Raw genomic sequence first — 26,702 nt, 5'->3', positions numbered from 1 at the left:
ATTTTAACACAATTTAAACAGCAAAAATCAAAACGCGATTTTGTAAGAATTGTAATCAGGCTCTGAACAGATTACCTATTAAAATTTATTTCAGCCAATAGAATCGCTCTGCGGGTCCCGTATGTGTAATTTAACCTCTTAAACTCCGTGGACTATGTACAGGGACGGGAATGACATATACTTTCCATTTTAAATGTCTGTGGAAGAGCTATGATGTCAAGATGATTTGAAAGCTTAGAGTCTCTACTTTCTGGAGATATGCATCACTTTGACATTTGTTTTACACAAAGTAATGTACACTAAATTACTCTGGTACCATTTCCGGCTGGATTTAGCCTACCCAAATTGAAAAGCCTCCCATACACACATACAGTGGTCAAGGTTCAAAATGTTGGTGTCATTTTACAGGAAACCCTTTAAAGTTACATAAAACACTGCTAAAAGTCATAAACATGTAAGTATATGTTGAAAGCTGTTATAACCCCCCCAAAATTATGTGCTTTTAGATTTTATTATATAAATAATTTTTTGAAAGTGTGTAACTCAAGCCCTGTGTGCTCTAGGACCCTGCAGACAGTTTGGGCTGCTTCCAGCATATATAATTAAATTAATGACACTGGGATATTGCATTTATATCACTATATATGGTGGTGGAGGGGGTAGCAGGGTCGGGGGAGGGCGGAAAAGGGGGTCATCCCTTCAGATCTATTTGAATAAATCTTGCATACAACATGACACAGACAAACTTATTTTTTCCTCTATTTTCTGGAATTTAGTGGAAATAGCCCAAACTGTCTGCAGGTTCCTAGAGCACACAGGGCCTGACTTACACACTTTCAAAAATGAATTTATGGGGGAAAAAATCAAAAAGCGCCTACTTTTGGGGGGGTTATTACAGCTTAGACAACATATACTTCCATGTTTATGACATTTAGCCGTGTTTTATGTAACTTTAAAGGGTTTCCTGTAAAATAACACCAACATTTTGAACCTAGACCACTGTATGTGTGTATGGGAAGCTTTTCAATTTGGGTGGGCCAAATCCTGGCGGAAATCCCAAAAGATGTCCCTGAGTGTAATTTAAACTACAGTGATAAAACACCACTCTGCCTCTTTTCATTTTCATTTCATTTTCATTTAAAACAATCTTAAACATATTAATAACCACATAGATGTGGTTCAGGTAAAGCGTACCTTTATTATCTTCACTGCATGTATATTTATAACAAAACAAAATATAAAAAACAACGCTGCCGCTTTTTGTTTACTTTTTTTATTAAAAAATATTTGAAATATTAATATGTGGTTCAGACAATAAGTGTGCATATATCAATGCAATAAATTAAATATGACATAAAAAAGCAACAACTGAGTCTTAAATGTCAGTTTATGTAAGATCAAATAGCCATTATAAAGGTATATGAAGCTATACAAGAAATAAAGCAAACAATCCAGTCAAACGACAAGGTAAAATGACAAGTTCAAATATTCCAGCCGCTGTGAGTAAAGATCGGTCGTATATAAGGCGCTATATAAATAAAGATGACTTGTCTTGACGTTTAAAATCAAAGCAAATGTGGCTGTGATGATCGATGACTTCTTCCCAGTCTTGCAGTCTCTCGTGTTCTTGCTCAGACGTGGACAGGCTCTGAGTTCCCAGTCAGGTTGGGGTTGGACATCAGGCTTCGGCTCAAGTCTCGAGCTCAAGCCCTCCACCAAGGACAGCAAGTATGTTGTTTCCTATTCAATACAAAGATTATATGAACAAATCAACTCATGAATGATTTTTAGAGTTTATTACACTGTATATTTTCCTGTTTATTACCGTAAAGCCGCTTTGAAATGATCTGTATTGTATAAAGCACTTTATAAATGAAGGTGACTTGACTATAACAAGAACGCAACTGTGAAATAAGACAACTGATAATAATCCTACTCTGTCTGTTACACTTCCTCACACCTGCTGAAATCACTGATCGAGTGAATCTCCTGAACTTCTCCAATCTACAGTAGGTCATCTCATCCATTTATGTTGTGACATCTGCTCTAACGTCGGCCGTTTAGTTGGATCCCGGGCTAGGCACTGGCTAATCAGATCCCTGTATTCTGTACAAATTTTAATAAGGAGTTAGTCATGCATCTCTGAAAACAGCATCTAAAACATGATTATTATACTGTAAAATGTTCTTTAGCTTTACTTTAAAAGTGAAGTATGTAGTTTCTGTGACACTACAAAATAAATTACAAAATAAATCATATTTTCGTCAAATCATTACGTCTTCCCCAACATCACAAACACAGCTCTCGTTTAAGGTTCAACATATTAGGAATACTTTTGGCTGTGTTGCATTTGTCTTTATTAAAATGTATCTTTCTGAACGGGAGCATGACTATGATATATCATCAGCTCTGTTTCTGTTCAGTTTTCTGTGTTGGTTGATTGTTTGTATTATTCTATATTTTTACTTGTTATTCGTTTTTTTGTTATTTTTTCCCTTTTCCCAAAGTGCTTGTTGCACTTTGAGATTCTTCGGAATGAAAAGTTCATTATAAATAAAATCTATTATTATTATTATTATTATTGAAGCGTGCTTTGTATCACAATGCTTTGTTCACTTAAACATGTTCGTGACCTGTTTAAGGTATAAATGCAGCGAATTTTGGCTTTCACTTCTTAAGCTAAATTTCTTTTCCCATGACTCCGCCTGCTACATTAGCCACGCTCCAAACTCTCGCTATACGTTGAGCTATATATAAAAAATCTTACATACTTCATCTTTAACTGTTTCTGTTCAGAGCCTTTGCTTTGCTTTGTGTGTGTGTGTGTGTGTGTGTGTGTGTGTGTGTGTGTGTGTGTGTGTGTGTGTGTGTTATCAATGTTGTCAATATGATTCACTCACGTTTGGATAAGTTGTAGTACATAAATGGAATTTTGGCTCGTCTGATATCTTCCGAATTGGCAAAAGGATGAGATACGTGCACCATAGTGTACAACAGCACTCCTAGAGCCCAGACATTTGCTGGTATGGCGTGGAAACGAGGTTCTGTTAAGACTTCAGGTGGATAGTAATACGGCAGTCCTGTAAAGAAGAAATTTGCACATTGATGAGCTTTTTTTTAAGTATTAAATAATAATAAGTCACTACATTCAGGTTTTCACACTCTCAAAATGCTCACCAATGTATGTTTTGCTCTCGTAGCCATCATTACTAAATAGCTGACCGCAGCCAAAGTCGATCAGCTTGAGCTCCAACGTCCTTTCATTTACGAGGAAATTCTGCGCATGAATGTCATTATGAAAAACACCATGCTCGATGCAGACCTGTACTGCCAGCAGAGCCTGTCGCATGATGAACCGTGCTGTGGGTTCATAGATGGGTTTGCGAACGATGTAGTCCCGCAAGCTCATGCAAGGCTCGGGGAACTCCATAACAAGAGTGAATTTTCCAGGATGTTCAAACCACTCGTAGAGCTGTATGATGAGCGGGCTTATGGGTTTTCGCCTCATCATCAGCAGCAGCGCCACTTCTGTAACGAGAGGTTTGGGATGCCCAGGCTAGAGAAAAAGAGTAATCAGAAGGTTAGCTGAGTAAAAATCTGAAGAAAACATATCAAAGTATCTTTGAAAAAGTCCTTTTTTTAAAAGTATATTTTTTAGAAGTTATTTGGTGCCTCTAGGCTTATTTGTCAATCACATTTACACTTAATGCTTTCTACGGGTGTATTAACTACAGTAATCTGCACTGAAACGACTAAATACATATTCAGGTTTTGGCCAACTTACAATATAAAGATAACGATTGTTTTCAATCTTGCTTAACTGCTTGATGGCAACCTGCAACAAAAAAGAAAGTTAGTTTTAAATGTTTTGATGCATTCAAGAGCAAAATGAACAATTCAGTCAGATTTACCTTTTTGCCATCAGATTTGCGTGTTCCCTTGTACACGCTGCCAAATCCTCCGGATCCAAGCATCGCTCCCACATTATAGAGAGACTCAAAAGACTCTGAAAAACAAACAGAAAAATATGAAATATATGACCTAAACATTTTTTTAAAAAATGTTTCCTCAAAAGCCATGAGCATTATTTTCAATGAAAAACAAGATGACAATACTGTTTAAAATGATGTTGGAGAAATAATGATCAGCGATTTACCATCATTTGGCTTGACGGCGGAGTGATCTGACGCAGATGATGATGGCTCAGGATCAGGGGAAAAAGGCTCCACAACATCCACAGCACTACTGAGACAGCAGCAGACAGGACTCTTCAGAGCCTTCCATACCCTCGTGAAGAAAGAACGAATTCTTTTCCATTTCCCACATCCTGGAGGATTTTCTGAAATTAAGATTTTCATTTGAATGACGTCAAATTAAGCAACGATATAATGACATGACTTACATTTTACTTTTAAATTCTCATCTGTAATGTTATAAATCCAAAGTAATGGAAATACTTCCAAGCTATCCTCCTGACTTCTAGATAATGCCTGCATAAATGTCCCAAAATCTTATTTTGCAAATATTAGTGGTCACAATATAGTTATTTTTCTTGCTTTATCTGATCTTTTTGGCTTCATTTGACCAAATCAGTTCTGGTAATGGCAAATATAATATATTTATGTTATATTAAATACAATATATTTAAATAAACGTTAATTTTGAAATGCATAGCTTTGTGTTATTTATGCCATAACCGACTCTGTAATATGACAGCCAGTTTGACAATGTTCTGTGTATTTGACAATTCAAAAGCAAAAAGTCTTGAAATAGAATTCTACTCTGGATTGTTTGCCGTCTGAGAAGCGGCTTTCTGTGCGCATGTTTCGGGTGTGTGTCAGACAGCACAAGTACCACTGAGTTCATGGCTTATTGAGAATTAGATTTTGAATGTTCTGAAAATGTTAGACGAATGTCCAATTAAAATATTTCTAAAAAAAAATTTTTTTTAAATTCAGCAAAGTTGTGCTGAGCAACAGTAAATGTGAACGGACATTACCATGATAAAAACTTGAAGCAATGAATTATCAAAATCTCTGTCTGTACACTTTACACTGGCCAGCCTTATTTCAGTCTCACCTGTTGAGGTCTTGTTCAGGGGAGAAGCCTCCATGGCACCCTGAACATTTCGGGCATTAGAAGTCCCCGTTGGCTCGACAGGAACTGGACTGGGCAGCGGAGGGCACGACCAATCAAAGCTGTCAGACCTGCCCTGTCCGCTTCGGCTGTCCAATCCATCGCCACTCCACCTCCAAATGACGTTGAATGAGCCTCTGCTGCTCAGGGACAAGGATGACATGATGCCCAGCGAAGAATCTGTGGAAGCAGTTCTTCTGGATCCGAAATGGCCTGAGTCGGGAAAATTTCAGACATCAAATCAGCCATTGAAAGCAGAAATAGAAACGGAGCCATAACTTCTTTATTAAAAGCCTATTCTTACCAATGCAAGAGCATTTAGATGAAGATGAAGATGAGGAGAATGGATGTTCATCATCATCTGAGCTCTGTTGGCTGCCGCTCTGCAGCGTCCTGTCAGCCTGACCTGTGGACACAGAAACAGAAAACTCAGACAGAGACGGAGGTGCTAAATGTCTACAACTGAATTCTCACTGGTAAAAAGGCCATTATGACTAGTAACACTGAGAACAATTTAAGATTGCTAATATTAAAATTGCTAATTTAATCTTAAATACTATCTTTCTTAAAAAAACGTTTAACAGATTATTTAAATTAACAGTTTAGCTAATCTGTCATGTGCCGATCCGGACTGAAATATTACGGAGGTAGAAGTGTTAGGAATATTGTATGGTAATAAAACAAAATGATCCAAATAAAATGATCTTTAGGCTATATGAATAAAATAAAACTTCAAAACTTTACCTTCACTTTTCCGATGGATTCTTTAAAATCAAATCAAAGAAATACATCTGAATTAAACGCCTATATTTTTGGACTGAAGGGGTGTCGATAAACTGAATGAATTGATTGTAGCTACTCAGTTAGCTTAAGGGCTATGATGAATAATTAAAGCTTTGCAGATTAACAATTCCACAAATTATAAAAACGTGAATTTAAAGGTGAAGTATCTAATTAAATTTCTGGCAAAAAATAAAAAAAATTCCCCCGCAAAACTTTGTTCTCAAATTGTTCATGCTAAAAACATCAGTATTGCGTGACTCCATGTATTTAGCGTGTATTAGCGTTTCCTGCAGGTTTTAATTTCTGTACAGACGAATCTTTTACTTTAGACTACGGGTGAATCTCCAGTTGTCACTGATGATTGCCGTTTGGACCTTTCTGGATTAAAATCTGCCATCAAAATGACAAGTTGAATTATTCCAGCCGCTGTGAGTAAAGGCTATAAATGATCCGCCACCTGCAGCATCCTCACATGCGATACTACTACTAGCCGGACTCCTTCTTTATACAGATGTGACGTAATGACGCAACGACATGCTCGAATTTCCAGTGGAAACCCACCAGTACCACTCAAATTATAAAACATTATTACAAGCTTACCGCTGTGAATCGGACTACGGTAAGAAGATCATTTTGAACACTGGCTGGTTATGAACTTGCTCAAAAAATGATTTTGTTCTATTGAGAACATTTTGCTAACATTACCATTAAATTAGGAAAGCGTTATTTCTAAATGTTCCCTGAATGTTCAAAACGTCCAGTTTTTTTCAATATTTCAAAAATGCTTTTCTCTTGGTTAAAGGAACATTCTATTTTATACTTTTTTCATTATGGGAACGTTACTTTCAAATTTTCTCTGAATGTTCTGACGAATTTCCAATACAAATATTTTTTCTTAAAAAAAAAGAAAATTTCAGCGAAATTGTGCTGAGCAACAGTAAATGTGAACGGACATTACCATGATAAAAACTTGAAGCAGTTATGCATGAATTATCAAAATCTCTGTCTGTACACTTTACACTGGCCAGCCTTATTTCAGTCTCACCTGTTGAGGTCTTGTTCAGGGGAGAAGCCTCCATGGCACCCTGAACATTTCGGCCATTTGAAGTCCCCGTTGGCTCGACAGGAACTTGACCTGGCAGCGGAGGGCACGACCAATCAAAGCTGTCAGACCTGCCCTGTTCGCTTCGGCTGTCCAATCCATCGCCACTCCACCTCCAAATGACGTTGAATGAGCCTCTGCTGCTCAGGGACAAGGATGACATGATGCCCAGCGAAGAATCTGTGGAAGCAGTTCTTCTGCATCCGAAATGGCCTGAGTCGGGGAAATTTCAGACATCAAATCAGCCATTGAAAACAGAAATAGAAACGGAGCCATAACTTCTTTATTAAAAGCCTATTCTTACCAATGCAGGAGCATTTAGATGAAGATGAAGATGAGGAGAATGGATGTTCATCATCATCTGAGCTCTGCTGACTGCCGCTCTGCAGCGTCCTGTCAGCCTGACCTGTGGACACAGAAACAGAAAACTCAGACAGAGACAGAGGTGCTAAATGTCTACAACTGAATTCTCACTGGTAAAAAGGCCATTATGACTAGTAACACTGAGAACAATTTAAGATTGCTAATATTAAAATTAAATGTTCCCTGAATGTTTAAAACGTCCATTTTCAAAAATATTTTTTTTCTTGGTTAAAGGAACATTGTAGTTTATACTTTTTCATTATGGGAACTTTACGTTTGAATGTTCTCTAGATGTTTGAAAAAGTTAGACAAATGTCCAATTCAAATCTTTTTTTTTTTTTAACTAAGAAAATCAGCAAAATTGTGCTGAGCAACAGTAAATGTGAACGGACATTACCATGATAAAAATTTGAAGCAGTTATGCATGAAATATCAAAATCTCTGTCTGTACACTTTACACTGGCCAGCCTTATTTCAGTCTCACCTGTTGAGGTCTTGTTCAGGGGAGAAGCCTCCATGGCACCCTGAACATTTCGGCCATTAGAAGTCCCCGTTGGCTCGACAGGAACTTGACCTGGCAGCGGAGGGCACGACCAATCAAAGCTGTCCGATCCACTCCTGGATCTGGACTGACCTGAGTCTGGAAAATTTTAGACATCAAATCAGCCATTGAAATTAGAAATAGAAATGGAGCCATAACTTATTTATTAAAATACTATTCTGACCCATGCAAGAGCATTTAGATGAAGTTGAACTGAGGGGATGTTCATCATCATCTGAGCTCTGCTGGCTGCCGCTCTGCCACGCCATCTTCCTCCTGTCCGCCTGACCTGTGGACACAGAAACAGAAAACTCAGACAGAGACGGAGGTGCTAAACATCTTGGAATCGCCTGGATCTGGGTCGGGTCTGGCAGCAGATCGCGGTCATCAGAACAGAGTCTCCAAATCTCCCGACCAGCCGTCTGAGAGAAAGCAGCTCTTCTGGATCTAAAGCGGCCTGAGTCTGGAATATTTCACACATCACATAACATTAGTTGGTAATGTTTTGATAATAATCAATAAACAATGTCAGTGATCAATTACAAATATTGTTACTATAGTTACGTTACTCAAATTGAAAAGTTTTATTTATGCAAGGAATCAAATACATGTGATCACTAAGCTGAGAACATTGGGGGATTTTTAACCTTACACAATTTTCTTCACATTAATGTAGTCAATCATTGTACAACTTTAAACCATAAACAAGTGAAAACCAAAAGCACACTCACCTCCTCTTTCACCCATCATGTGAGCCATCGACATCCTTCGAGTCCAAACTGCAATAAAAAACACAACACAATACAAAATACAATACAATACAATAACCTACAACTATCCTTAGAAATACTCCTCCCAAAATAAAATAATAATAAAATAAAACAAAAAAATTAAATAAAACTCCAAACTCCTGCTAAAATAAGAAAATAACAATAAATTAAAAGTATCCTCTAAGATAATATGAACAAAAATATAACTTTATAAAGGATATTATCTTCTGATGTTCCTCAAGAGTAAAAGTCTCTCAGAAATTTCCTTCAAGACCGCAAAATCAGCAGCACAGAAAATATTCTGCAAGTTTGTGAATTGGTGAATCAAACCAACAGATAGAGATCGGTTCGCGTGGGTATATATTCATTCAGAATTCATAACACGCGTCGCTATAGCAACTAAAATGCACATGCATGTCTATGGTATATTCATTCAGAATTCATAACACGCATCGCTATAGTAACTAAAATGCACGCAAGCACATCTATCGTACATATGCATTCAGAATTCATAACGCGTCGTTATAGCAACTAAAATGCACGTGCATGAGTAGAGCACGTGATCACACATCAAATCGGAATACTTTATTAAATAGCTACAGATTTAATTTTGACGTTTTTTAAATGAGATTTATGGTTTCTGAACAGTCATTATTATTATTATTATTAGACAATCATTTTCGGTGGAATTATTTTTCCACCGAAAATAATACAAAAATGATTAATTGCACAACGCGTCCACTAGGCCTACAGTCTGGATTGAGTCGTTGCTTCAGTCCAAAATGCGCAAAACGGCACAAGGGAGGAAAAATGTGGACATAATCTTATTATGAAGTCTATTAATTTAATTCGCCCTTTACTTTGGCAAGCCAGTTTATCTTAAATTGTTCCCAGCGCTATAGTAATTGCATTTTTACGGGTAAGAACGGATTCAGAGAGCTCTACAATTGAATTATCACTAGTAAAAATGCAATTACGACTAACACTGGGAACAATTTAAGATTGATAATTTGATATGACAAAAAAGTTGTTTAATACACCAGCTTCCATGACTCATAGCTTTAAATTCAAATCTTGAAATTTTAAAAGTCACATCAAAGCAAAAAATAAAAGGTTCTTAAAAATCAAACTAATAATCCAGAAACAAACGGAATTCCCCATTAAACTTTTTCAACAAACTCATTTTAAAAAAACAAACATTAAACATTTAAACCTCCTGTGGAGAAGACTATGACTGTATTGAAGATTTCCTGCTGATGTGTTCCAATTCTTTTTTCCATTTAAATTTAAAATGAAGAGAGTCAATAGATTTAGACTCTTCTATACCTGTGGTTCTTTATAGCTAGCATCCTACATTATGAAAGTAACCCCATTTGGAGCACTACAAATCCGGATTAGCAGAGCTCCAGCACAAAAATAAGAAAGATTACCTGATTCTGGATAGCAAAACACGGGTTTTCCAAATCTAGACCAAACTTTTGAACAACTGGGTCCTGGACCGGCTTGAGAAGGATTGTTCTCGGGTACTGTGCTCTGTCAAAAGCTTTTCTTGGTGCATTCAGTTAATTTTTCCTCATTGAAATGCAAGTTTTATAATTTTTAAAGTATACTTTATACTTTAAACATGTAAAATCATCATGTGCAGTATGGTAAAATATAATGCCTAATATTTATCTAAAATATAAGTCACTTACTACCGGTATTCACTTTTTTTATTGAACTGAAACTCAACATTACATTTTCAATCATGCAGATGTTCAGAAAAAGAGCTTGAACAAGGACATAAATAATATAAATATAAATTTTTTTTCACTGCTAAAATATACCATGTTTAAGTGGTATACCATTTTTTGTTTCTGTTTTGCAATATTTTTACAATAACACGACAGTGGGACAGGTATCTAACTGTAACTTCTACAATGGTGAACAATCTGAAGGTATAATGAGCGACAGGACCAGAATGAACAGAAATCGAGAGATTAAAGGCATTCAACATACATTCCTAAGTTCTAGGAGAACATTTATGCAAGAAAGCATTAGACTTTAGGTGAAAATCATAACGCAGAGAAAACGCAGCTTTACAGTTCAAAAGATACTCAGAGAAAGGGCAAAAGATTTACCAATAATCTTCTGAATCTCCATCCAGTAAACTCTGATCATATCACAATCCCAGAATACTTGCATTTGTGTGCCCTTAGATAATGTAAATTGAACATGACAGTTTTTATTGATAAAATGACAAAATAATGAAATCTAATTCAAGACAAATTGACACTTAAAACACATATTACCATGTCTTTATTTAACAATTTTAAACATTTAACCAATAAACTTTAAAATGATCTGAGAATATAATACAATAAAAGACTTTCACAATAGAAAACACTTCATGGTTTGTGTACAAATGTGGCATTCCGACTGGAGGGGTTACAGATTTATTTCAGCGACTACGCCACCCTGGAAATTCACCAGGGACGATACCAAGTAAATTCTCTTTGGTTAAGACACCACAGGTTCGTTATCTATATGGGTGAAGAGACGCAGGTCGCATGTATGAAAAATTACTACTTTATTGTATCAATCTTGAATAAAAGACAACTTCAGAGCAGGAGTTGCCAATCTGCATCCGACACACACACACAATACAAATCATACAAAATGACCAGAAGCGGAGGTATCTGGAGGGTTGGGCCCACTGTCCAATTTAGAACGTTCCCGTGATACAATACAAGCCCATACCACACGTGAAGATTGGATACAAGAAAACACAGCACTAAGTGTGAACACCACACTATGGCAGCGGGACGTCACCCTCCAGAAACTCCCAGCTCCTGTAACAAAAAAACACAAAGAAAGAATCTGAACAGACACCAAAAATAACAATACAAAATGAAACATTAACAATTGAAAATATCCCTAAATTAAATTAAATACAAATTCACACTTAACATTCACTCGGACTTCTGGCAGTCCAGTTACAATGTCAGAGTGAGGTGACATACGTTGACTGAATGCACACAGTACTGATATACAGCCACTAGAATCAAACAGGTGGCAGTCGGCAGAAACAGATCGGCCAGCAAGGCCGCTCAGACCTCAAAGGCGATAATCTCAGAAACAGTTACTATTAAGTTGATAAAACTGAACAGCACAGAAATGAAACTGTGGTAACAGCAGACATTCAGGAAAACCGAGTGGCAATAAAACAGTCGGACTTGTAGTAGCAACAAAACAGCAGCGCGAGCTCAAACGCGTTTCATGCAGGAGATCGTCACCCCAGCATCATCTATGCCGAGCGTCCGTGAAGGAACGGATTCTCCTGCTAAAACAACAATTGGTTAGCTCACTAAATTGAAACGTTAGTCAAAAAGGTTTAACCATACATACCGAGTGATTGTCACGGAAATGCATAGCTGTACAATTACTCACAGCACGAATCACCGCGGCTCATGTTTACATTAAAACCACTGGAATTGAATGAACGAAAGTTACCACAAACAACATATTAACATGGACAAACAATAGCATTTAGCTTACCTACACATAACAAAAGCCTGCACGCACACGTCACCACAGGGCTGCAGACCAAACATTCCCTCACTGAATGGTGGCACGCCCTCGCCGTGGGGGCGGAGCTTGAAACGACGCACCCTCAGGTAGGACCCAGGGTTTTAAATAGACAGGTCTCAAATGCTGATAGGCCATCACTAAATACAGGGGAGGGAACTTACTCACCCTGCTACAATCTACCGCTGGTCTTTGCATCGTCGCCCCGACGATGGAACTGCACGACTTCCTCACGTCAACTGGGAATATGACATGAACTGCAACCTCAGCCCAACATGACTCACGAAGACTGGACACTCATTCAGTATACGACCTCCTCATGCCACCTGGGAATGAGACATGGACTACATCTGTCTAACATGACTCATGAAAGACTGGTCACTCATTCAATACACACCATCCTCATGACACCTGGGAATATGACATGGACTACCTCTGTCTAACATGACTCATGAAAGACTGGTCACTCATTCAATACACACCATCCTCATGCCACCTGGGAATATGACATGGACTACATCTGTCTAACATGACTCATGAAAGACTGGTCACTCATTCAATACACACCATCCTCATGCCACCTGGGAATATGACATGGACTACCTCTGTCTAACATGACTCATGAAAGACTGGTCACTCATTCAATACACACCATCCTCATGCCACCTGGGAATATGACATGGACTACCTCTGTCTAACATGACTCATGAAAGACTGGTCACTCATTAAATACACACCATCCTCATGCCACCTGGGAATATGACATGGACTACATCTGTCTAACATGACTCATGAAGGACTGCAACCTCATACCACCTGTGAAGGTGACATGGATAAAATAAAATTAAAATCTCAAGCCAGTCAGTCACTTGCCTTTACGGCGCAACAGTGACCTATTTCGCCCACGACCAAGACAGCCCAGGCGGCACTCCCAAATTCCCAACGTAAAAACTTAATTCATAACAGAGGGCTCAACTCACCTCAGCCGATCATCAGGCCAAGGAAGGACTCTGATCAAAACTCAGGCCCACAGAAAATGGGAACCACAGCCACTGGACGCAGCTGCTGTTTTGTTGCTACACATCCTAATATAGAAAATTAAAAAAAACAAAGAAACAAGCACAACACTACAACCGCGTCTTCACCCAGACACAGATACCCTGCCGACTATACGCCAAAATGTGGCATTCCGACGGGAGGGGTTACAGATTTATTTCAGCGACTACGCCACCCTGGAAATTCACCAGGGACGATACCAAGTAAATTCTCTTTGGTTAAGACACCACAGGTTCGTTATCTATATGGGTGAAGAGACGCAGGTCGCATGTATGAAAAATTACTACTTTATTGTATCAATCTTGAATAAAAGACAACTTCAGAGCAGGAGTTGCCAATCTGCATCCGACACACACACACACACACAATACAAATCATACAAAATGACCAGAAGCGGAGGTATCTGGAGGGTTGGGCCCACTGTCCAATTTAGAACGTTCCCGTGATACAATACAAGCCCATGCCACACGTGAAGATTGGATACAAGAAAACACAGCACTAAGTGTGAACACCACACTATGGCAGCGGGACGTCACCCTCCAGAAACTCCCAGCTCCTGTAACAAAAAAACACAAAGAAAGAATCTGAACAGACACCAAAAATAACAATACAAAATGAAACATTAACAATTGAAAATATCCCTAAATTAAATTAAATACAAATTCACACTTAACATTCACTCGGACTTCTGGCAGTCCAGTTACAATGTCAGAGTGAGGTGACATACGTTGACTGAATGCACACAGTACTGATATACAGCCACTAGAATCAAACAGGTGGCAGTCGGCAGAAACAGATCGGCCAGCAAGGCCGCTCAGACCTCAAAGGCGATAATCTCAGAAACAGTTACTATTAAGTTGATAAAACTGAACAGCACAGAAATGAAACTGTGGTAACAGCAGACATTCAGGAAAACCGAGTGGCAATAAAACAGTCGGACTTGTAGTAGCAACAAAACAGCAGCGCGAGCTCAAACGCGTTTCATGCAGGAGATCGTCACCCCAGCATCATCTATGCCGAGCGTCCGTGAAGGAACGGATTCTCCTGCTAAAACAACAATTGGTTAGCTCACTAAATTGAAACGTTAGTCAAAAAGGTTTAACCATACATACCGAGTGATTGTCACGGAAATGCATAGCTGTACAATTACTCACAGCACGAATCACCGCGGCTCATGTTTACATTAAAACCACTGGAATTGAATGAACGAAAGTTACCACAAACAACATATTAACATGGACAAACAATAGCATTTAGCTTACCTACACATAACAAAAGCCTGCACGCACACGTCACCACAGGGCTGCAGACCAAACATTCCCTCACTGAATGGTGGCACGCCCTCGCCGTGGGGGCGGAGCTTGAAATGACGCACCCTCAGGTAGGACCCAGGGTTTTAAATAGACAGGTCTCAAATGCTGATAGGCCATCACTAAATACAGGGGAGGGAACTTACTCACCCTGCTACACAAACATCAGTGAAACCTGAACCAAAAACTGAAAATTCATGATGGAATTTAATAATGGTGCAAAGAGTGATTAATGGTAAAAACCTAAACAACCACAACAAAACCAACACTGTATTAATGGTCTGATTGTCATAAAGAAAATGAACCATTTCTGTTCACTGTGTGAAATGCCAAATACATTACATGAATAAAATGACAAAAAGCTGAACTCCTCCTGCACTCAATTGAAGGGTTTGACGATTTTCATGGAGATGAAGTTCTGAAAATAAATAAATACAAAATAATTAGCATTGTACATCTTAAGTCTAAACATCACCTTTGTGAAAGGATTGATGAAGTGTGTCTTTACTGGTAATGAATACAACAAGATCCCAATGAATAATAGCACTAAAGGTGCCTTTACACAGCCGAGTTAAGGCGGCTCTAAAGCGGGTCTGTGTCTGCTCAAAATTCTGTGTAAAGACGCAAAGCAGACTTAAAATATGCCGGGTCTGACCCACCTCGGCCCAAAGGCGATGTAGAAACGGTTTTGATTCAGCGTAAATGAACGCGAACTTGTGCCGCCTTAAACTACATCATTGTCGTGACAACCGCCAGTCAGCCAGGGCTGCGTTTCCCAAAAGCATCGTAAGCCTAAGTTGATCGTAAAAACAATCGTACGAGTGCTCTCAATATTAATTTTTTTAATCGAGTCCCGGCCCTAATCGTAACATAAGTAGCACTTGAAAATGATCGTAGATCTACGAGTGCTCTGGAGTAATTGTAAAGCTTTAAGAAGAGAGAGTTATGAGGTCACCCACAGGACAACCGGCAGATTACACCTTTAACTTTACTCAAGTGCATTGTGATAATGCTGCAGTGCCCTCTTCCTTTTTGTCAGGCTTGCAAACTCCTGCCATTTCTTGCAGACCTCTTTACCCGATCTTTGAACTAATAATTTAACTTTTAACTTTTAATTTGGTAGCAATGTCCTCCCAGATGTTTTGTTTCTCTTTGTTTGTACAATGCCCTTTAAATCTGTTGAAAATAATATCTTTTCCCGCTCCACCTCCTCTAGAAGGATATTGATTTAGTCTTTTTGAAAGGTATCATTTTTGTTTCAGCCATTTTGTCAGCACCTCAGCCTGTAGGTAGTTGCTTTATAGACGTGTTTTGATTGCTAATCCACATCAGATGACAATTATTAGGTGAACCGTTCAGAGGAAACGATTCCATAAGGTTACATTACAGCACTTCGCAAATGGACAGCGACTCTTGAGGAACACTTAAGCCTAGTTCACACCGCCCGATTTTTGGCCCGATTTTGAGTCGCCGACAGGTTTTGCGAAATCGCCGACAAATGCCCGAGATCACAGGCAAATCGGTGCTCTAGCACGCGAGTGACAATCACACAGTGTGCAGAACACAATCCTGACTCCCTCTGTCTCTTCAACAATTTCTTCCGTCATAATCTTTTTTCTTTTTCTCCACAAATCAGCGCACATACAATTTGAAGCAAACTTTTTGCAGTTTATCGTTTTTAATAACAATTTTAATAAAAGTTTAATAAAAAAAATAAAAAAATGAATTAAGACAGCGTTTGTAACTTTTGAAGTGCATAAACAATATGTTCCCAGAATCCACGGCCTTTGTTGTTATTGTGACATAAAAGTAGAAAGTTTATAGTTTATAATTAGGCTATGTATTGCACCTAGGCTATCTGTAGCCTATGGCAAAAAATTACAGAGCGAGTTGTTCCCGCTGTCCTAAAGGAACAAAATGCGCCGGCGCTTAATTTCGTTGGACAAAGGGTTAAAGAAAACGTAGCCAACAATGTCATAGTTAGGCTATGTTTAAATATTAGCCTATAACATTATTTTTTAATTAAATAGCCTAACTGTCTGTAGGCTATATAGGCCTATTTAATAAATAAGAAGCGAACCAAAATCGTCGGTATGGATTGACGTGTGTAACGTTTTTCTGTTCACAATTAAACAGAATTGTCCAATATTCGGGCTCATGTCATACGAGCTGAGAACTAAACTTTGTTTTGGGGAAATATTACATTCCTGACCACTTTTACAGACTATGGGCTCAGAGAGATAGGCTGTGCAGCCTGATGCTATAATGGAGAGTCCGCGCTCTTCTTTGGTCAGAACCACGGAGAACGACCGCGGACAGGTCCGTCCTACGCACCGAAACTTTTCACAATGCAACAACATATTTAAAGAGCATTAAGCTATAAAATATCTATTATGTAAAGGGAGGGGAAGCAGCCGCAGCGAGCGCAGACACAGAGCGGCCAGAGAAACGGAGGAGCGACTGCAGTATGGCGTTTGTGGAAAACTGCGGAAAAAGAGCGGGTGTTGAAACCTGTCACCGGAAAAAGTGTGGGTGTATCCTCCACGGATGAGACACCCCTGAACATTTGTTGTGACTGCTCTAAAGTGACTTTCTTTTAAAGTCCACTTTTAATCCTGCGGTAATCTACCCGTAATAATGTTAAAAATACTTTATTTATAGCATTGTCAATCAAGCACAATTTTATTAAGAAATATAAAATAACTATAGAATACCGTAGCCTACAATAGAAGAATTGCAGAATTACAGTAGGCTAGGCCTACAGAATTATGACAAACATCAAAAGCGCTATATAGCAAGCAGAACAAAATTATTTAAAACTCTGTATTTTTATTTTAGGCCTATTTTTAGACATTATTTCATTTTTTATTTTTTTTATAAAACTTTGTTAAAACTGTAGTTTTAAATAATGTTCAACGCATTGTTACCCACGATTTTAATTCCTGTGTAAATGCATTTATGCCGCTTCAGAGAAGGATTAAACGGTCTGTGTAAATGCACATTTTTGTGATTTTATGCTCCTGCAGAATCGGTTTCTGTGTAAAGATGCCTTAAGACTAGCACAACCAGGCCGATGAACAAGCCACTCCCGATCTGCTCCTACTAAGTCAAATTCTGCGTTGCTTGAGAAGGAAATACTTTTGAGCAAACTTTTAGTAGCCTCTCGCGGAGAAATCACAACACATGAACACAGCTCATACAAAGAAACTCAGTGACATACACGGTTAAAATTTGTTACAAATTGAGGAGTTTTTATATTTATAATATATATATATATTTATGAATCTATTAATCTGTACAGTGAAAACTAGTGTTATTTTATATTTTAAACTTTATTAGATGTATTTTGTAGGCCATTACCTGAACAGTAATGTTAGACCTTCCTGAGATTTAAAGGGGGGGTGAAACACTCAGTTTCAGTCAATCTCATGTCAATCTTGAGTACCTATAGAGTAGTATTGCATCCTTCATATCTCCGAAAAGTCTTTAGTTTTATCATATTTATAAAAGAAATATAGGCTGTACCGAGTCTTTCCGGAAAAAACCGAGCGCCTGGAGGCGTATCGTGTGGGCGGAGCTAAAGAATGACAAGCGCGCAAAGCGGTGACGTCCTCAAGCGGAGAAACCCATCGCTATCTCAGCTAATACAGATAATGATCCACAATCAAATCTGAGGGAGAAATAAATTGAACAGGAGAAACGGCAACAGCAGGACGTCCGTCTCTGTGGTATGTAAGTTACTGTATTTAATGGCCTCTCCACATTTCTGTGTCTTTACTCGCAGTGTATGAGGACATGATTCGGTTTATGGACTATTGTATGCGACTAGACCTTAGAAGTAGCAAGCAAAACGGTTTTGCACGTCAGAATACTGTAACGTTATACAGAGAACAACAATGGAGTACCCGTTAGCGCATTTGAATGACGAAGCACGCGATCGTGTCGTTTACGGATGTTTACTCATGCGACGGTAGCCAATAGCAGAGACATTTGAAGCAGTTTAAGTTAACTCACCGTCGAAGCTTTATCGCTGGGACCGCTCCGTCAGAAACACACTTCTTTGGTATGATTTGGTAAAGTCCTGTGACAGCAGTGGCGTGTAAATCCATTTTGAGACGCAACTGAAACGATGTTGTGAAGCTTCCCGTCATTTCTGCGTTCAAATCGTTTCAAATGCAGCGCTGCCTTCCCGGAATGCTGTGCTGAGGCGTTGAAGTCGCTCGACGTCACCCATAGGAATAAAGTGGAGCGCGGCGCCGTTCACGGACGACTGGATCTGCAGCTGAGAGACTGTTTACAGCGTGCTCTAGTCACGCGCGCGCGCGCACCCTACCGGGAGAAGAGCCCGTACGGCCCATACAAGGACCTTCCGCTCTTATTAACGTCAAATAGACCCATACTCGAAAAAAACTCGCCGAAACTTGTGAGAAACCGGAAGGAGTATTTTTGACACAGAAATACTCCATCAAACGTCCAACATTAGTTTTTGAAACTTTGTCTATGTTTAGGATGGGAATCCAAGTCTTTAACAGTGTAAAAAGCTCAGTATGCATGAAACAGCATTTCACCCCCCCTTTAAGCACTGTATTTCATTTGTTTGTTTTATTGTCTATTTATTGTATGTATTTTACCATTTGTTTGTACTTTGTTCTTCTTCTTATTGTATACATATGAAACACAAAAAAATGGATGTTTTATATTAGTATTGTTCAAACATTGTTGTTTATTTTGCTAGCCTAGATATTTTACATTTTCAGATTAACTATGTTCTTAATTTTTCTGTTTATTATAAAAAAGTATAACAAAAATAACCGATAAGAATACCGCTAAAGTACCGGATCGATGAGCAGTATTGGTAAGGGTAGTAATACTGTTAAAACCTTAACGATACCCATCCCTACGTACAGGCAAGAAAGCTGTTGCCATATATTCAATTTTATCATAATGCTGTATGAAAAGTATTTGAAAAGTGCACATATATGAAAAGTATGATAACATTTTTCAGGGATAAACCTATAGAGTGCTGCAGGTATGACATCACCTCGTAGGCCAAAATAGAAGTGAGTTAGCATTTTAGCACTTCTGGTCCCCTCGTCCCAAATTCAATAGGTTTTTTGAACGGGATTGTGTTTAAATGGCTGAAATAAGGTCTGTGGTGAACAAGCTGTGAAAGACACTTTCAATTTTTGCTCTGCAACATAAAATACATCAGTATTACCCCGCTCGTGATTTTTTTAAGCTGTTCCGTGTCTGGCGGCTGCTAACAGGTGGCTAAATGGGACTACAGAGGCTGTCGAGGAGATTAAACGTCATCACGCCCAAAAGGTAAGATCAGTTTACAGCCTCATTATGCTCATAATTGTGCTCTAATAAACTATTCTAACTCAAACATTCTGGGAAAATGTTTTTGAATAAAACCTGAAAGAGATGTCAGAAGCTTAGTGATGATGACGCTGAAGTTGAGCGACCGTGGTGTAGTCCGTTTATAGCCTACTTTTAGCTTTTTACTTCTTTTTTTTAAAACTGTATTTAGGCTTCAAAATTAATAAAAATTGTGTTCATCTGTAATAATTAGCTTGATGGAAAAAAACTGTAAGTATCAGACCAAAAGCCTATAGGAAAATCCTATTTGGATTTTATAGAGTTTTACAAGTGTAATGCTAGTTCCCTGCAAAGTGACGTCATACCTGCATCACTCTATTCTTACAATAATTTTCTTAAAAAACCTCGGTCAATTCGTCGGTCCGTGGGCAGGGATAAAGAACCCCTAAAAATTAAGGGTTTCACAAAAGCCCTGGAGCTGTCAAAATTTTAAAGGAACTGTATGTAACAAATGTATTTCAATTAATCATAAAATGGATCTGATATGTCACTAGACATTAAGAATCATGTTAAATTCAAATACTTATATCACTGACAACAGTAGTCCAGCCAGGATATTGTCATTTAAAAGTTGTTGTTGCAGCCCTCAACTGATGTTGATGTTGACATGTTGTGTTTTGGCCTGAAGCTCCGCCCTCCACCTATCTACCAATCACGAAGTCAGTGGTGTTTCGGCATCTGGGTTGCCAGATCTGCTCTAGTTACCACATCTGCAGCTACAAACGTTCCTGCTGGATCCTGCAGCTTATCTGACAACCTCGAGTCAGGGGGAGGGGGAGAGGGGATACACCGCTCTACAGTCCATTGAAAGTCATTACAGTACCAATTTTGGCTAGCCAAGAAATCTAGACGGCAGCAAAGATGGCAGCAAATCTAATCTGCCCGCGAGTGTCGTCTAACAACTCTCAATACACTTCTGAGCTGTAAACACCAAACTCTGGTCGGGCCAATCACATTGTGTATAGAGTCGGTGGGCGGGGCTTAACATAGTGACTATGGCCAAGTTGTGCTTGCGTGCTTCTAGTAAACACAGAAACTGCCGAACGGCGGTCTTTCGAATCATCTTTGACCGCGACTCTGGAAGACTTGGAGTTAAAGTTTTCTATGAGAAAAGAATAAAGAACGCCACTGAAGTCATTCTTAAAAAGGGAAGATGTGATCGGAGTTTGGCCGACTGGATATGGTGAATGTTTAATCTATCAACAAGCTGTTTCACCTTCGTTGCTCTGGTTGGTTTTAACGCTATCCAATCGTGTGCAGAGGGAGTTTGAAAAACAAGTTGTTTGGATCAAATAAATGCAGCCTAGGTGAGCAGAAGAGCCTTCTTTAAAAACATTTTAAAATGCTACTGGTCTGAAACTTTTGGCCGGTAGTGTAGCCTATGTATGTATTTCCTTCACATTCATGTTAAAAATAATACTAGGACATAGTATGAGGAGATTTAATGTTAATGGACACAAAAACTGTAGTTTACTATTACTTCGACTATACAATTTTTTATTATTTTAAAAATATATTAATGAATGTGTAACATGTTGTAAAGTGTTTTCCATTTGACTGTATATTCAGTCATATTATTTCTTTCACGTTCATGTTGTTACACATAATACTTAGACACAAAGAATGTGACATTTAAAATGTTCAAATGTCAAATAAAAATAACCATTTATTATAAGGCCTTGAACAAGTGAAACATGTTTTTCTGCACGAAAACATATAGGGAAAATAATAGGTTTAAAACATATTTAAATGATGGCTGAACTTGTGACTCTTATGCCCATATCATGGCATTTCTGCAGAAAGACTTGATAGGATTAGTCTTGTCATCCATGAAAACGAAATTAATACGTTTTATTAATTAATAATTGTTTAATATTACGACAAATAATATATTTTGACAAATGCAAAAAAAAAGTATGTTTAGCTTTCATGATAAAACGTGAATTCACTCACCACATCAGGACAGAAATTGGCTTATTGGCTTAAATGCGTGTTTCAAGGATATGAAAAGAAAAGTATGGTGACTTTATTAAAAAGTATTCTTGTTAAATATTGTAGACATCGTTCCAATTAATATCCTTGTGAAAACCGCCGTAAAAAGCTTATATTTAACGAAAGAAAATCACGCGTGTGGGTAGCGCTGCTCACTTCCGGTTATGTGGACGACGTGGTTCTGAAACTGTTGCGTGCTGTAGCGCGTTCTTCATCGCGTCACTCAGCTCGCTCTAATCCGGTGTCATGACTAATCCTGTCTGCCTATGAAATTGTGTCCGCTGGTAGAGGTTTTAAATCGCTGATCAAAAGTTGTTATACATGGTTCTGGACAAGCAATTGTTTAAAAATAAACTATGAATTAATTGCCACACATACACACGCAAAACATTTATTTGAAATATGTAATTGATTGCTAATTATTTTGACTGATAAACTAAGTACGTTACCAGTACAAAATCATGACATAATGTACCTATAATGTAAATAATAAAGAATAAATAAAAAAAACCCAGCAACAGAACAGGTGCACAAAATAAATAGATTATATACGAGATATGCTTATATATCTTATCATTAAAGACTATTTTAACACAATTTAAACAGCAAAAATCAAAACGCGATTTTGTAAGAATTGTAATCAGGCTCTGAACAGATTACCTATTAAAATTTCTTTCAGCCAATAGAATCGCTCTGCGGGTCCCGTATGTGTAATTTAACCTCTTAAACTCCGTGGACTATGTACAGGGACGGGAATGACATATACTTTCCATTTTAAATGTCTGTGGAAGAGCTATGATGTCAAGATGATTTGAAAGCTTAGAGTCTCTACTTTCTGGAGATATGCATCACTTTGACATTTGTTTTACACAAAGTAATGTACACTAAATTACTCTGGTACCATTTCCGGCTGGATTTAGCCTACCCAAATTGAAAAGCCTCCCATACACACATACAGTGGTCAAGGTTCAAAATGTTGGTATCATTTTACAGGAAACCCTTTAAAGTTACATAAAACACTGCTAAAAGTCATAAACATGTAAGTAAATGTTGAAAGCTGTTATAACCCCCCCAAAATTATGTGCTTTTAGATTTTTTTATATAAATAAATTTTTGAAAGTGTGTAACTCAAGCCCTGTGTGCTCTAGGACCCTGCAGACAGTTTGGGCTGCTTCCAGCATATATAATTAAATTAATGACACTGGGATATTGCATTTATATCACTATATATGGTGGTGGAGGGGGGTAGCAGGGTCGGGGGAGGGCGGAAAAGGGGGGTCATCCCTTCAGATCTATTTGAATAAATCTTGCATACAACATGACACAGAAAAACTTATTTTTTCCTCTATTTTCTGGAATTTAGTGGAAATAGCCCAAACTGTCTGCAGGTTCCTAGAGCACACAGGGCCTGACTTACACACTTTCAAAAATGAATTTATGGGGGAAAAAATCAAAAAGCGCCTACTTTTGGGGGGGTTATTACAGCTTAGACAACATATACTTCCATGTTTATGACTTTTAGCCGTGTTTTATGTAACTTTAAAGGGTTTCCTGTAAAATAACACCAACATTTTGAACCTAGACCACTGTATGTGTGTATGGGAAGCTTTTCAATTTGGGTGGGCCAAATCCTGGCGGAAATCCCAAAAGATGTCCCTGAGTGTAATTTAAACTACAGTGATAAAACACCACTCTGCCTCTTTTCATTTTCATTTCATTTTCATTTAAAACAATCTTAAACATATTAATAACCACACAGATGTGGTTCAGGTAAAGCGTACCTTTATTATCTTCACTGCATGTATATTTATAACAAAACAAAATATAAAAAACAACGCTGCCGCTTTTTGTTTACTTTTTTTTATTAAAAAATATTTGAAATATTAATATGTGGTTCAGACAATAAGTGTGCATATATCAATGCAATAAATTAAATATGACATAAAAAAGCAAAAACTCTTAAAGAGTCTTAAATGTCAGTTTATGTAAGATCAAATAGCCATTATAAAGGTATATGAAGCTATACAAGAAATAAAGCAAACAATCCAGTCAAACGACAAGGTAAAATGACAAGTTCAAATATTCCAGCCGCTGTGAGTAAAGATCGGTCGTATGTAAGGCGCTATATAAATAAAGATGACTTGTCTTGACGTTTAAAATCAAATCAAATGTGGCTGTGATGATTGATGACTTCTTCCCAGTCTTGCAGTCTCTCGTGTTCTTGCTCAGACGTGGACAGGCTCTGAGTTCCCAGTCAGGTTGGGGTTGGACATCAGGCTTCGGCTCAAGTCTCGAGCTCAAGCCCTCCACCAAGGACAGCAAGTATGTTGTTTCCTATTCAATACAAAGATTATATGAACAAATCAACTCATGAATGATTTTTAGAGTTTATTACACTGTATATTTTCCTGTTTATTACAGTAAAGCCGCTTTGAAATGATCTGTATTGTATAAAGCACTTTATAAATGAAGGTGACTTGACTATAACAAGAACGCAACTGTGAAATAAGACAACTGATAATAATCCTACTCTGTCTGTTACACTTCCTCACACCTGCTGAAATCACTGATCGAGTGAATCTCCTGAACTTCTCCAATCTACAGTAGGTCATCTCATCCATTTATGTTGTGACATCTGCTCTAACGTCGGCCGTTTAGTTGGATCCCGGGCTAGGCACTGGCTAATCAGATCCCTGTATTCTGTACAAATTTTAATAAGGAGTTAGTCATGCATCTCTGAAAACAGCATCTAAAACATGATTATTATACTGTAAAATGTTCTTTAGCTTTACTTTAAAAGTGAAGTATGTAGTTTCTGTGACACTACAAAATAAATTACAAAATAAATCATATTTTCGTCAAATCATTACGTCTTCCCCAACATCACAAACACAGCTCTCGTTTAAGGTTCAACATATTAGGAATACTTTTAGCTGTGTTGCATTTGTCTTTATTAAAATGTATCTTTCTGAACGGGAGCATGACTATGATATATCATCAGCTCTGTTTCTGTTCAGTTTTCTGTGTTGGTTGATTGTTTGTATTATTCTATATTTTTACTTGTTATTCATTTTTTTAATTATTTTTTCCCTTTGTTGCACTTTGAGATTCTTCGGAATGAAAATTGCATTATAAATAAAATCTATTATTATTATTATTATTGAAGCGTGCTTTGTATCACAATGCTTTGTTCACTTTGACATGTTCGTGACCTGTTTAAGGTATAAATGCAGCGAATTTTGGCTTTCACTTCTTTAGCTAAATTTCTTTTCCCATGGCTCCGCCTGCTACATTAGCCACGCCCCAAACTCTCGCTATACGTTGAGCTATATATAAAAAATCTTACATACTTCATCTTTAACTGTTTCTGTTTAGAGCCTTTGCTTTGTGTGTGTGTGTGTGTGTGTGTGTGTGTGTGTGTGTGTGTGTTATCAATGTTGTCAATATGATTCACTCACTTTTGGATAAGTTGTAGTACATAAATGGAATTTTGGCTCGTCTGATATCTTCCGAATTGGCAAAAGGATGAGATACGTGCACCATAGTGTACAACAGCACTCCTAGAGCCCAGACATTTGCTGGTATGGCGTGGAAACGAGGTTCTGTTAAGACTTCAGGTGGATAGTAATACGGCAGTCCTGTAAAGAAGAAATTTGCACATTGATGAGCTTTTTTTTAAGTATTAAATAATAATAAGTCACTACATTCAGGTTTTCACACTCTCAAAATGCTCACCAATGTATGTTTTGCTCTCGTAGCCATCATTACTAAATAGCTGACCGCAGCCAAAGTCGATCAGCTTGAGCTCCAACGTCCTTTCATTTACGAGGAAATTCTGCGCATGAATGTCATTATGAAAAACACCATGCTCGATGCAGACCTGTACTGCCAGCAGAGCCTGTCGCATGATGAACCGTGCTGTGGGTTCATACAGGACGGGTTTGCGAACGATGTAGTCCCGCAAGCTCATGCAAGGCTCGGGGAACTCCATAACAAGAGTGAATTTTCCAGGATGTTCAAACCACTCGTATAGCTGTATGATGAGCGGGCTTATGGGTTTTCGCCTCATCATCAGCAGCAGCGCCACTTCTGTAACGAGAGGTTTGGGATGCCCAGGCTAGAGAAAAAGAGTAATCAGAAGGTTAGCTGAGTAAAAATCTGAAGAAAACATATCAAAGTATCTTTGAAAAAGTCCTTTTTTTAAAAGTATATTTTAAGATCCGTTCAAAAGAGCCTTTTCAGCTCAAAGTTATTTGGTGCCTCTAGGCTTATTTGTCAATCACATTTACACTTAATGCTTTCTACGGGTGTATTAACTACAGTAATCTGCACTGAAACGACTAAATACATATTCAGGTTTTGGCCAACTTACAATATAAAGATAACGATTGTTTTCAATCTTGCTTAACTGCTTGATGGCAACCTGCAACAAAAAAGAAAGTTAGTTTTAAATGTTTTGATGCATTCAAGAGTAAAATGTTTGAACAATTCAGTCAGATTTACCTTTTTGCCATCAGATTTGCGTGTTCCCTTGTACACGCTGCCAAATCCTCCGGATCCAAGCATCTCTCCCACATTATAGAGAGACTCAAAAGACTCTGAAAAACAAACAGAAAAATATGAAATATATGACCTAAACATTTTTTTAAAAATATTTCCTCAAAAGCCATAAGCATTATTTTCAATGAAAAACAAGATGA

The 26,702-nt window shown here is 38.0% G+C and overlaps 3 protein-coding genes and 2 long non-coding RNA genes across 8 annotated transcripts; 1 reads left to right on the top strand and 4 right to left on the bottom strand.

Annotated features, from left to right (window-relative positions):
• Positions 1–1,308: 1,308 nt before the first annotated feature.
• Positions 1,309–4,383, bottom strand: LOC137038103 (serine/threonine-protein kinase pim-2-like). Of its 2 annotated transcripts, XR_010897382.1 has the most exons (7): positions 4,157–4,383; positions 3,912–4,006; positions 3,785–3,835; positions 3,178–3,556; positions 2,901–3,080; positions 1,961–2,106; positions 1,309–1,740 (listed from the first exon to the last, which is right to left on the bottom strand). XR_010897382.1 is itself a non-coding variant. In XM_067412540.1 (6 exons), exons 1-6 carry the CDS (start codon positions 4,356–4,358, stop codon positions 1,691–1,693), a joined length of 957 nt encoding a protein of 318 aa, XP_067268641.1. In that variant the 5' UTR covers positions 4,359–4,382; the 3' UTR covers positions 1,309–1,690. The 2 variants fall into 2 exon arrangements, 1 of the variants encoding a protein (XP_067268641.1); XM_067412540.1 differs by lacking the exon at positions 1,961–2,106 and having other exon boundaries at positions 4,157–4,382.
• Positions 4,384–4,954: 571 nt separating this feature from the next.
• LOC137039299 (serine-rich adhesin for platelets-like) lies at positions 4,955–9,221 on the bottom strand. The gene is made up of 8 exons (XM_067414651.1): positions 8,657–9,221; positions 8,110–8,388; positions 7,869–8,024; positions 7,326–7,427; positions 6,965–7,234; positions 5,441–5,542; positions 5,080–5,349; positions 4,955–4,968 (listed from the first exon to the last, which is right to left on the bottom strand). The coding sequence occupies exons 1-8, from the start codon at positions 8,688–8,690 to the stop codon at positions 4,955–4,957; spliced, it is 1,227 nt and encodes a 408-aa protein (XP_067270752.1). The 5' UTR covers positions 8,691–9,221.
• Positions 9,222–11,099: 1,878 nt separating this feature from the next.
• Positions 11,100–19,155, bottom strand: LOC137038583 (uncharacterized). Its single transcript, XR_010897521.1, has 3 exons — positions 18,643–19,155; positions 12,674–15,046; positions 11,100–12,588 (listed from the first exon to the last, which is right to left on the bottom strand). It is a non-coding gene; the product is annotated as an uncharacterized lncRNA (long non-coding RNA).
• On the top strand, positions 18,239–24,322 carry LOC137038585 (uncharacterized). The gene is made up of 3 exons (XR_010897523.1): positions 18,239–18,356; positions 19,868–19,953; positions 24,204–24,322. It is a non-coding gene; the product is annotated as an uncharacterized lncRNA (long non-coding RNA).
• On the bottom strand, positions 24,052–26,018 carry LOC137038581 (serine/threonine-protein kinase pim-3-like). Of its 3 annotated transcripts, XR_010897520.1 has the most exons (4): positions 25,738–26,018; positions 25,461–25,640; positions 24,557–24,702; positions 24,055–24,336 (listed from the first exon to the last, which is right to left on the bottom strand). XR_010897520.1 is itself a non-coding variant. In XM_067413266.1 (3 exons), exons 1-3 carry the CDS (start codon positions 25,991–25,993, stop codon positions 24,611–24,613), a joined length of 528 nt encoding a protein of 175 aa, XP_067269367.1. In that variant the 5' UTR covers positions 25,994–26,018; the 3' UTR covers positions 24,052–24,610. The 3 variants fall into 3 exon arrangements, 2 of the variants coding, with proteins under 2 accessions (XP_067269367.1, XP_067269368.1); XM_067413266.1 differs by having other exon boundaries at positions 24,052–24,702; XM_067413267.1 differs by lacking the exon at positions 24,557–24,702 and having other exon boundaries at positions 24,058–24,336.
• Between the last annotated feature and the right edge of the window lie 684 nt (positions 26,019–26,702).

The sequence above is a fragment of the Pseudorasbora parva genome, chromosome 13 (assembly GCF_024679245.1).
Source record: "Pseudorasbora parva isolate DD20220531a chromosome 13, ASM2467924v1, whole genome shotgun sequence".
NCBI classification, from domain to species: domain Eukaryota; kingdom Metazoa; phylum Chordata; class Actinopteri; order Cypriniformes; family Gobionidae; genus Pseudorasbora; species Pseudorasbora parva.
The sequence above is the reverse complement of the archived record's forward strand: the minus strand, read 5'-3'. Positions and strand labels throughout refer to the sequence as shown.